Source organism: Ruditapes philippinarum, unplaced genomic scaffold (assembly GCF_026571515.1).
Source record: "Ruditapes philippinarum isolate M1 unplaced genomic scaffold, ASM2657151v2 ctg6382_1_1_1_1, whole genome shotgun sequence".
In the NCBI taxonomy this organism is placed as follows: domain Eukaryota; kingdom Metazoa; phylum Mollusca; class Bivalvia; order Venerida; family Veneridae; genus Ruditapes; species Ruditapes philippinarum.
Window position 1 is genome coordinate 46833 of NW_026859385.1, and position 12718 is coordinate 59550.

Below are 12718 nucleotides of genomic sequence, written 5' to 3' on the forward strand. Positions count from 1 at the left end.
CCTGTATAATTTTGATTATATTATTGCTATGAGGTTATTTAGGTATAAATCTGGACAAAAAAGAGAGTTTTGTTTTGACTTCAAAGAAAAGATAAGATTCCATAAATTAAGAATAATTAATTAAGTTCTTAATGATATTTGCTGAATTAACTGGATTAATTTCATGACGTGTTTTCTCATTCCAAATTACTTTTATATCTATTTTTGTCCGTTTTCTGGGCTAACCAGCACGAAAACTTGGAAGGTCCAAAACCCATTATCCATTAGTTAAAATGTACACTTTACCTCTCAATCTATGAAGAAAGCAACACAACACTGATATATTTTAATCATTTATGGAAAAATAGATCACAGTTTCCTGCTAATTCTGCTAAGAGTGTATATCTTTAAAACTGACACATTATTGTACGGTGGGGACATTTTAACTTCTTGAATCCCCTGGTTCATCTTCACGAATTCAAAATTTCAAATTTATGAATTCACGATTTCAGCATACATAATTCACGTATACACGAACTCACGATTTCAGTTAAATATTTTTACGACTTCAACTTCACGAATTCACGATTTCAGCATCACAAATTCAAGATTTCAACTTCACGAATTCACGTTTTGAACTTCACGAGTTCAACTTGTTCCATAAATCATTAAAAAACAGCTTATGTGTCACAGATGCTTCATTTGGTAATCTCCCCATAGCCAAAGCAATAATATATCTTTTGTAAAAAGCTTCTGTTTGACATATTGCTTCAAAAAAAGTGTTCTTCTTAATAATGTCCTAATATGAAGAAAAAGGTTATTATTTAGATTATTTATTGATTAAAATAATTTGTTGTTCAGACAATCGCCATGAAATATTTAGTTTTGAATTTTATATCTTAGTGCATGGCTGCTTAACAAAAAATCAAACACAATGACAAAACAAATGATGATGCCAGATAACACATTTAACTTTATGTTTACTGTGTAAAAACGAACATGTTCCTCTAAAAATCATCATTATGTGAAATGATGCTGTCAGTGTTGTAGTAATGTTTCTATGTAAAAAACCTTGAAGAGAATAATGTTTTACTCTTTGTCTCAGGTACAAATAGTTTTGTCTTCCATAATGAATATGTTTGAGTGATATTCATTTATATTTGACCATTATTCATTATTCAATGTAACATTAAAATTGAAGCACATACTCATAACTGAAAAATAGAAGCATGTATATAAAACTCGCAACACTAAAAAACACAGGCAATTTTATTCAAAATGAACCTAATTTTTGCCTATTGGATCTTCATTTCTATTTTCAAGTTTATTTATCATTTTATGTAGTCAGAATTTCAAGTAAAATGTTAACTTTAGGAACATTTTGCATAAACTAAGGTTATCTCTCCAAGTTGCCAAAGAAAAAAACTTTTGTCTCTCTTTGTAATTTAACTTGGCATGGCACTTATTTCTATAGCTTTTTCCAACTTCCTTTGTCATCATCCGTTATACTTATTTTTTGTCAGATCTTTAAACATATTTTTTTCCCATATTCCTATACAGCATTTCATTACATTTCTCTTTTATCTATCGTCATTCTCACCTTTTTATCTAATATTTTCCCCATTTAATAACTATTTTCTATTTTACATAAACTTTCATTTTAACCATTCTCCCCTTGCCAGCAGTCATCACCATCATAATGATATCAAAAAACCCTAATTTGCTGTATTTCTATGTTTGAAATATTAACTGAAAACTATTTAACGAGTTCAGAATACTGCATACATATTAGTCATATTATATTATTACCCCTCACTTTTTTCGTAATGCTAATTTCTCATAGGCCTCTGGGAGTTATTCTTACTGTTAATGCAAGTGTACCACGTGACTAAGAATTTTTTAACAGTATAACATCTGGTCACGTGGTCTATTTTCTAAATAAAATGGCCGCCATTTTTCTCTCGATTCATTCTTATTTTCGACGATAGGGCATCGCCGAAGTAACTATTGCTATAATAAAATTTAGTTCTTTGCACCCTAGAGTTATTTTCGCGTATAAAATATCTTTTTGTTGAATAGTCAAAAGGAAACATCCGTTTTCAACGGAAGTAATTGTAATGTGAATAATTTTGTGTCAAACTGGAACATGCAGCCGATTAAAGCATGCAACAAAGGATTATTTAACAATTTTAACCAGTGAAACGTTACAGATAGAGTTGATGGACAGACATCTGTAGGATATCATCGTTATTTTCTAAATGCACTTTGTCAAAAACCATGCGAAGAATATTCTGGATGCAGAAGGATCAGATTTCACAGATCATAACCTTATAAATGGGTTAGTGTTTTGTTTTCTGAATAAAACACAGCTTATTTTATGTTTATGACTGGTAGATATCATCACTTGCCTAAAGAATAAAAGAAAAAAATAACTTCTCAAGTACGCGTACAGTACACTTAAAACTTGCAAGGTAAGGACAGTTTTGTTATTGCTTCTCTTGGTTTATTTTTGTTACAGTTAGATTTAGTTGACAAATTCCGATCATCGCAGTATTTGTTCGGGGTAATAAAATAAATAACACATGGGTTTGTGGGTAACAGTAAAAATATCATCCCTCGTACAAATACTGTTACCCTCGGCTACGCCTCGGGTAACAGTATTTTCCTCGGGATGATATTTTTACTGTTACCCACAAACACATGTGTTATTTATATACTGTTAATGCACTTAAAAAGGATGCATTTATACATGTTAGTCATATGATATTTAAAAAAATATTGCACTTTAAATATAAAAATGTCACACTTTGAAAAACTTTTGTGTGAATTCGATTTTATCAGACACAAAAATTTTAGGATCTTATGAATACTACATTAACAATCATCACAATTTTATAAGCATCATGATGAACTCAATTCAAACTTGTGTTCACAAAAATGTTTGAATTTAATTAAACACATGTCAATAGACAAATATTTTCCCGCGAAGATTAAGATTTTATTGACATGTACTTATTTTCAAGCACGGGAAGCACTTATTTAATTTCCCTAGTTTATGTTGTGGATGTAACCCTTTGAAATGTTGTAAACGTTTTAGAATTACGATTGAATTGTTGTATTACTAAGGTTCATGATGATAAATACGGAGGTACTCAGAAACAAATAACACTATCTAGAATAATATTTTTTTTTCAAAAGAAATAATTATTTGTTGGACCTTCTGGACATGAAATTCCCATTCTGCTAGTGTATTAACATAAAATAACTTTCCGTTTTGAACTATTCAGACATTTTATTTGGAACACTAGAATAGCATTGGGTTTACTGTCACTGTGCCTATGCTGTCTTTTTGGTGATTTTTCAAATTCCTCCGAGGATAAAATCTCAAGGCTTGAATTTGTTATCCACATAATCGCCCAATTAAAGTAGAACTTTAAACACAAAACCCAAATGTACAACTTGATAGAAGTGTATGGACAAACAATTTTACTGGCAAGTAATTTTACACACTGTTTATGAAATAAACGAAAACCATTTTTTCATTTATATCATGTTCAACATCATTATTAAGATGTTATGTTAAGATGTTATGTATTGTAGAACTAAAAAAAAAGCTCTTCAGTTGTCTTATTTCGTTTCAATGATTTAGAAAGTTTAGCTGTAAGATTACTTAAATTTTAACAAATGTATGTCTGCTTTGAAAAAATATGAACACAAAGATAGATCACGAAGACTGATTATACTTGATTGTTTGTTTCATTATGATGCTTGCCTGTGAAAAAACAAAACAAATAAAATGTTTATAGAGAAATTCCGTATAAAAATCAACTTTATATAAAGTTGTGTTGTCAGTCTTGTTGAATTGTTTCGATATAAAAATCCATCTAAGATAAGATGATATACCGCATATCTTTAGTGCAAGTTTTTTCCCCCCAATTCTAAAACAGTTGATGTTCATTTCAAGAATTCTGAAATATTTCTTGCCGAAGTCATTTTGATATTGTAAAGGTAACTTTTGACAAAATCTGATTTTTATTGAAGGATCTAAGCAAGGTACTTACTGATATACAAAACATTGATAAATGAATAAACTTGTGTCATACACTTATAATAGCAAGTGCGTTTAAGTAAAAATGTAACCATTTTTACATATTAAAATGCTGAATTCTGCTTTATCGGGTGATAGTGGGCTTGGACGGTAGCCTTGTACTTTTCTGTAAGATCCACGAGCCTGCAACATTTTCAATTTGGCCATTTTGGGAGTTCTTTAGGTATTCTGTTTTCTCTATTTTACTGTATTCATTTAAGATTGCTTGCTTCCTCTACTAGCAACCATTCACTTTAAAATAGAAATCATTGTTCTTTTACAAACAACTTATTGTAGGAGTGGAACTTAATAAACGAAAAGCTGTCACTTCTACAGTTCTGATATTTATGGAAAGCAGTATAATCTGTTTCCTGCATATATCATTAAAGGGGTTAAATTTAAGTTGTTATGATACGGTGTGACTGAAAATAATTTTTTGAGATTTATGTTCCATTTGATGTAATTCTAGACCAATAACTTATGTGTGGAATTGCAGAATATTCGCTTCCTACGTTTCTTCCGAGAATAATTTTTCTAATTATGAAAAAAAAAAAACTCAAAATTGAAAAGCGTTGCAATCAAATAGATCTTATAATAGCTAAATTACGATTTTCATTTTATTTCTGTGTATATTTCTTAATTATCGTTTGCATAGCTTTCTCTGTTAAGTGTCCGATTTAATATATTTAAGATTTTTAAACTTGTTATAGGTGTTTGGACCTCAGTTGTGCTCCTCAAATTTTGCAAAAAGTAATCACGCTTAAAATCACAATATTTGGATGCGGATAAACTTTATTATCACCATCATGTCTTTATATTTTTGGTGAAACTATTAGAAATTCAAGCAAGAATTATCCTCTTCATTTAAACATTCACTAAATCAACGTGTCTTCAAAAAATTCAATAGGAATTTGAAGAAAAGCGAAATTCCAGCATTCATAAATAACACGGAGAAACAACCGATAACCAATAACAGGTTTTGTGTCAGTCTGCCTTAAAAGACTGGTTTAAGAAAATCAATGTGTCGTAGAAGCTTGCTGATAATCTCTCCTAGCACACATAAATCTTCTTGAATTAGACAAAGTCTTACCTGTTGCTTTCAGATCGGTTTAACAGATAAGATGCTAACTATATTCGGTAAAGTTTTAGGCCTCTCACTAAGAAAGACTTCGGAAAAATAATATGACTTTGAATGTAAAAGTTTTTTATTTAAATTCACGAATATCACTTTTTTTGAGTTTTAAGACACACCAATACAAATTCTATAGAGTGATTTGATTGGCTTTACTTAAATCATTGCCTTCACAAACTTCACTGACAATATAAAACAACATTTTACTTACTTAAATTAGAAGGAAAACAGTGTCAGTTGAAAATGTTTTTTTGTGTGATTAAATCAAACGTTATTTCGGCGTATTCTTAATAACCAAACTTATTCTTTAACTGAATAGTTTGTTCAGAAGAAATTTTGAACTTTTATTATGTATTGCAAACATTCTTCTTTCACTCGTTTAAGAGAGACCACCTATCGCCTACACGACGGAAAGTATCCTCATGATAGTATATATATTATTATCAATTCAATCTATTACTGAAAATGTATTGTTCAATTACATAAACAATAAAATACATAACAATCAAAATATTTTTTTCTGACAGTGTATTTAGTGTTATCTAATTTTAACATTGAGATTGCAGTGGTCTGTGAAGTGAAGCAAAGTGTGGTTACTGCTTAGAAGTTTGGCACCGACACTGTGATAGAAATAGCTGAGTGTTGTACGTTATTTTTCTATAAAAACCGAAAATGTTTATAGAGCAATTTTTTGTTCTAAAAATCAACATGCATTATATCGTTATATCAATTTATTATGTCTGAAATGTATAAAAATCTGGGCTGTTAAGTAACGGCAGTTTGTACCTTACATCTTTCAGTACAAAAGAATTTTTTAACCATTTTCGCAAATTGTTTATGAAAATTTTATGAATATCTGAAATATTTCTAGCCGAAAACATTTTGATTTAATAAAGGTAAGGTAGGTGCAACACATAATAAAATGTATCTTTTTGTTGAAGGACTAATTCCAGGAATTAAAAAGAAGTATTTACTTATATCTGAATATTTCCTGATTAAGCTAACTTGACATACGAATACGATCTTTCTATAAATCATTGTGTCTTCATAGCATTTACTAGACATTGGAACAAAAACCCAACTCCAGCATTCATAAATAACGCGGAGAAACACTCCAGTAACAGGCTATGTGACAGTCTGCCTAACTAGACTGGTTTTACAAATCATCAACATGACAATCAATGTGTCACAGAAGCTTGCTGGTAATCTCTCCAAGCACCCATTAATCTTCTTAAATAAGACACAGTCTGGCCCGTTGCTTTAACAAAGGAAGAATGTCAATTACAGATACATTCACAGAAGAAAAGTTTCATCATACCTTGTTTGTACTAAAGACAACAATCAAACTAATATTATGATATAATTTAGCCTGTCACGAATGACCTACTTATATTTCTCCAGCATTACCAATCATATACCAATCTGCTTGGTTTGAAAGGCCTACCATTAACAGCAAAACATAAACACTTGTAACGAACCCCTTCTTCGAGCGTTGGCCTGCTAACTCTAAAAGGGGTGTTACGTGAGTTTGCCTGGGCCCGGCTTGTGGCGAAAATAATAGAGAATGATTAAAGAATAAAATAACGGAGGCAATTTAAGATTTTAACTATAACTTTATTAACTGTTACATAAAATAGTCACATATAACAACATTCATCAATAAGACATAAATACAGTAACAATGAATCTATTATAACGTTATTTAATCTGCATCAATGATACCAATTCACAATGCAAAAGTTATATTCGGTGCACCACGGTTTTAAGAAATAAAATACACTAATAATAATGTTCACAATTTCACTACACTCGCGAAATCACTAAATTACGCACTTTAATAAATAATCTTTATTTAGAGAATATACACGTAACAATAATCACTATCCCGTTATTATTAACACTATTCGGATATCACGATACCAATATCATCAAATGTATGTTATTGCCGTTTATCAATCATCTTTGACTCGATAACGTGTTCGCTACCAAATTATACCAATTGGTATTTGGTATTAATGTTTATAATTATAACACTGACGTTCAAATTAATTATAGGATTATTTAAAATACATGTATAAAGATTTGCATCATCACCACTATGAATTTAAGTTTTAGGTAGAGCTAGCACACAAAATCAAAGTAAAACCTCTGTTGGCATCAACTGGTATCGATACCAGATAAAATTATACCAATATTGGTATTCTATCAAATATTCACAAATATGTTCTTAATATAATTTAATATAATTCATATAGACTCTATATATGTTGGTATATACCATACACACTTTGTTTTAATAATTCATAAATATTTCAAAAATATACCAACAAATATTATAGCACAACCGCGTATTGGTATTCGATACCAATTGGTATTTGGTATCGCGCGATTAAAATACACAGGAGATGGAGACAAGGGAAACACTTTATTTAATAAAACTTGGTTGGTATAACTTTACCTCTTCATCACACATATTTTATAAATTGGTATATACCCGTTGGTATATTTTTATTTAACCAAGAGTGACCGTATGAATGCCATCCATGCTCGACATTGTCTTGAATTTCGCGCCAGCTGCGCTTTTATATGACCTGTGACGTCATTGCTCGAGATTTAGTGGCGCGAGCTAATGGCGGTTCTGAACACGGAAGTAAATTAAAAATACACATTCTTTTGATGATTTCATGCAATATTTACTTTTATAAACACAATTTGCTGCACAAACAGTAAGTTCTTCAACTTTATTTCCCGTATATATGAATATTTAAGAGTTTAATACAGTTTAGTGGAAGTAATCAGCATATTACAGAGGACTCAACATTGCCGATTTTGAACACAAAATTTCCATGAATACTTCGTTAAAATATCGCGGTGCACAGTAAAACACTAATCTGAAAATGAACATACATATCATACATAGACAACAAAATGTGATTTATTATCTAAAATTAACAAATATCAACAATAGGATGATTAAGCACATTTAATAATCTGCTTTATAAAAATAGTGGGTGGGGTAACGAACAAATGAAATGATAAACAAGGTTCAAGGCATTTTGGGATTATAAGAGCTACTGAATATCAGTTCGTTACATTGCCACCAACCACTTAAGTTTTGGTCTCCAAAATTTAATTAATAGGTAGAAAATTTTAAAGCAATAGAAACAATCTTAAGAACAAAATATCATTTCCTCTAATTATGTAACAAGCACATCTTAATGATACCGATCAAATAATATAGATATTTCATATGACAATAACAGTTACACAGTTAAAATGTACATTAAGACATAGATCTATATCAGAACTCTTAAACATATTAACTTTAACTCACAAAAGTAACAAGAAATGCTGTAAGTCCTGATTAAAGTAGTAAACATAGCAACATACATTTTAAGATTGTCTTTGGATTCTTAATCATATTCAATGCATAATGAGATATAACTTAATACATAACAATGAATACTTACAATTATGCATAGCGTAGAACCTTAAGTTTCGTAAATCTATATATTTTATATTTAAATAATTTAAATGTCAAATATAAGAATAAAACAAACAAGACATAAAATCAACAAAGCAACAAATATTCATGATAGTGTCATTTAAGTGTCTCTTTTCACTTTATCACATTGAATATTAAATTAGCACAACAGTTTTCTCCAAAACACACTTTAAGTTTAACTTATTCACTTTGTATATCTTTATTTTATTTAAAGTCACATCACTTTTATGCACACATTTCGTTTTCACATAATCTGTCACTTGGTTCATCCCAGTTTATGGGCCTTTAAAGGCACCAGATTCGCAGAAACGACACTACACTGTTCGATTTTTCCTATAACCGCATTCACTAATTCCGGCAAACAATAGAAAGACGCCTCATAATATAGTTCGTACAAATATCTAACATCATGAGGGAGAGTCCTAAGGTCACATGATCCATTTCTAAGGAAGTTAAGAATAAACCTAAAGTGGGCAGGATCACGATCTATAAAATACTGGTTACCGTATCTTGGGGTCATTCCCTCTGGACTTACGATTCTTGCGAGTAATGAATTTGGATCTTTCGTTAATGTAACACGTGAGGTTTCAAACTTTTGCCCACCAATATTTAGTATAATTCTTTCTTTTTGGGTCTCCTCCATTAATGGTATTATATTCACATTACAATAACCCACTGAGGTCTGTTCCTGATTGTTTATTTCATTTTGACACTCCCCTTGAACAACTTCTTCACATTCTTTATTTTCATTAAGTGTCTTATTTTCACTGTTATTGTTTTTCACTTGATCAGCACCACTTTCAATATGATTAACATTTCCTAAATTAGTTTCCTCACTTTTCCCATCTTTTCCTTCTTTGACCATATTGTCATTATTATCAATTTCTTTGCTTGCTTGCTCTGTTTGTTTATTCTCATTTGTTTCACTTTCATCACTTTATTATTTATGTCTCCAACATCTTTAACTATTTTTTGTTTACTAATTTTATCTGAAATGTCCAACCTTTCATTTCCGTTCTCTTTAATGTTGCTGTCCTTCTTATCTTTATTTTGCTCATTATTTTGGTTTAAGTTTATCGTCTTTGTATTCATTTCTTTTTCACTTGATTTAAATTTTTTCACTGAATTTTCATTTGTCGTCTTCTTAGCCTTTTTCCTTTCATCTCTTCTATTAACAACATGACCATCTTTCATTTTATTCCCCTCATCACCTTTATAACTAACCCTTTTACTCCTTTCATCTCTTACCATTTCATTAACCTTAATTTTCTTCTCAACACATTTCTCTTTTACTGTATCACTATTTTTGTCTTTAACTTTTTCAACACTTTTCACATCAACACTATCTTTGTCTTTTGATTTACCAGTTCCTTTCTCATTTCCTATTTCCCCATCTTTGCCTACTACTTTTTCAACAACTTTATGATTTACTTTTTCAACAATGTTAACATTCAATTCCTTATCTTTTACACTTTTATTTTTCAATTTGGTTTTCATGTTAGTTGCTTTTGTCCCACTATTTACTTTTGTTGTATCATTCACAGACATCTTTTCAATGACTTTCCTTTTATCAGTTTCAACCTTATTCCTGCTCATATTTATCTCTTGACAAACTACAACACAATCCTTTAACTCCTCTTTTCTTACTGTCTCTGTCTTATCTAAGTTTAAATCTTTGTGTTCATTACATACTTCAGCATTTGTCTTATTAACTTCTTGTTTTGATTCACTTATTTTCTTATCTACTTCTGTTTGTCTGTTGTTTATATCTTTATTTTCTTCTTTCTTTTTCTTTGTTTCAACAAGTGAACTGTCACTATCACTTTCACTATCCGAACTAGTTTCACTGAGGGAAGTGCAAAACCTTTTCCACGATCGCCTTCTTTTTCTCGAATTTGTCAACTTTTTCTTTGGCACTACAGAACTCTCTGAAGAACTTGTTTCACTAGAGGAATCACTTGAACTTGAGCTTGAACTTGTGGATGATGTGTCCGATGTTTCAATATTATTGTTCATTTTATGTTTGTTCGTTTCTTTGGTTTGTTTTTGAGTTTTACTTTCAGCGTCGGTATCAACAAAATCAAGTTCCTCGTCACTTATTTCTTCAAGATCCATATTTTTTATTAGAACGTTTCTTTTCGGACTTTGCACGGGAGAAATGGGGTTTTTAATCATTATTTTTAGGTCAGTGTCAATGTCCATACTTGTGATTTCATTACTTTTTACACTTTCCGTTTTGTTATATTCACAGGGGGTAGGCCCATATTCAGTTTGTAACCTTCTTAATTCTGTAAGGAAACCAGATTTTACTTTTTGTACTAAATTAGGCATTTTACTCTTTTTCCATTCTGTTAGTTTAGCCGCAGCTCCATCTCGCTCTCCCTCTGGATCCATTTAAGCAAAATCTTGGAGTTGTAAGTTATAGCACTGATTGTGATTGTAACACCTTCCTGAAAACAATTTTCTACACTTCAAACACTGATAGTTAAAATGGCTGTGTTTTTCAATAACATGTCTGGATGCCAAATAGAAGTTCGAAAACACCACATTGCGGCACACCACTCACAACCACTAAAATGTAAAATAAAATCACTCATTTTAGGAACAATAATCTAAACAAGTGGCATACTATATATAGGTCAGATATGCATATAATTTTTGTTTCTTTTTATTTTGACTATTTATTTATTTATATATTTATAAATGCACTTTTTTTTCATTCTATTGACAATGACTAATGTAGATGTGAGTTCAAGTTTTATATAACACTTTATTCGTCAGTGGTCCCTTCGTATCGTTTTAGTCGGTCATGGTGGACGACTTTCGGTTTCGAACGTTTGTTTAATTGTATGCGGTACACTACATCATTTATTTTCTTTAAGATAACATACGGGCCTGTCCAACGTTTTGAAAGTTTCGCACTTAAACCGGGCTTAACTTGCGGATTATATAACCACACGAGGTCACCTTCGTTATATGACCAATATTTTAATCTTTTATCGTAAATTCGTTTTTGAGAATCACTAGCGATTGAAATATGTTTTCGCGCAAGATTATGTACAGCTTCAAGTTTTTCGGAAAGCATTATGGCATAATCGGTTTTGTTATGACTTGTAAGCGTAGAAGGGCGTCCTAGTGCTAAATCAATTGGTAAGTCTAATTCCCTTCCAAGCATTAACATACTAGGAGTAAAGCCAGTAGTTTCCTGTACTGCTGAATTATATGCCATACACAAAATTGGCAAATAGGCATCCCAATTCTTCTGATTTTCATCAACAAACTTTGTTAACATAGCTTTAATTGATCTTTGTCCTCTTTCTACGAGACCGTCCGACTGCGGCCTAAATGCTTTAGTACGTGTTTTTTCTGATCCGAGAATTTTACACATTTCCTGGATCAAGGAAGATTCAAAGTTTCTACCTTGATCAGAATGAATTTGTTTTTTTTGGAACTCCAAACACAGAAACAAATTTTTCTATAAATTTGGTTTTGCTACTAACTGTGACTCGCCTCTTGATTTTTAATAAGGGAATTGCTACAATCCATTTTTGTAAGTAAATCTACTATCGTCAAACTATGTTGTTGCCCTCATTCACTTTCTTGGTAGAGGGTCCATTATTTAAAGTATTTCCCCGCCCCCCCCCCCCCCTTTCTAATTGGACCTACATTCATATTGTTATTAAAAGCGGCTTGGCCTTTTTCTGAGGGTGTTTTCTGTGATGCAACACACATCCAAGTTTTTAACCAACGCTTTATATCATTTGTTTAGTCAAAAAGAATCTTTGTTTTCACTTTAAACTTGTTTTTCTAACTCAATGAAGCACCTTGTGGACTATTATGTATTCTTTGAAATCAGGTTACTAAAGTCCTTTGGTATCAAAATAAGAATAGTCAGAAGTGATCCATCATCACTCCAGCGATTGGTACACACACTTCGTCAATTATAAATAAAGACTCTATTCTATTCCAATAGTATTTGAGTTCGATACAACAAGGTGCAACATCTGACCATTCT

General features: G+C 31.0%; 1 protein-coding gene across 1 annotated transcript; it reads right to left on the reverse strand.

The window, feature by feature from the left end:
• Window positions 1-8968: 8968 nt before the first annotated feature.
• On the reverse strand, window positions 8969-11097 carry LOC132756320 (nipped-B-like protein B). The gene is made up of 2 exons (XM_060747356.1): window positions 9807-11097; window positions 8969-9603 (listed from the first exon to the last, which is right to left on the reverse strand). Exons 1-2 carry the CDS (start codon window positions 11095-11097, stop codon window positions 8969-8971), a joined length of 1926 nt encoding a protein of 641 aa, XP_060603339.1.
• Window positions 11098-12718: the final 1621 nt, after the last annotated feature.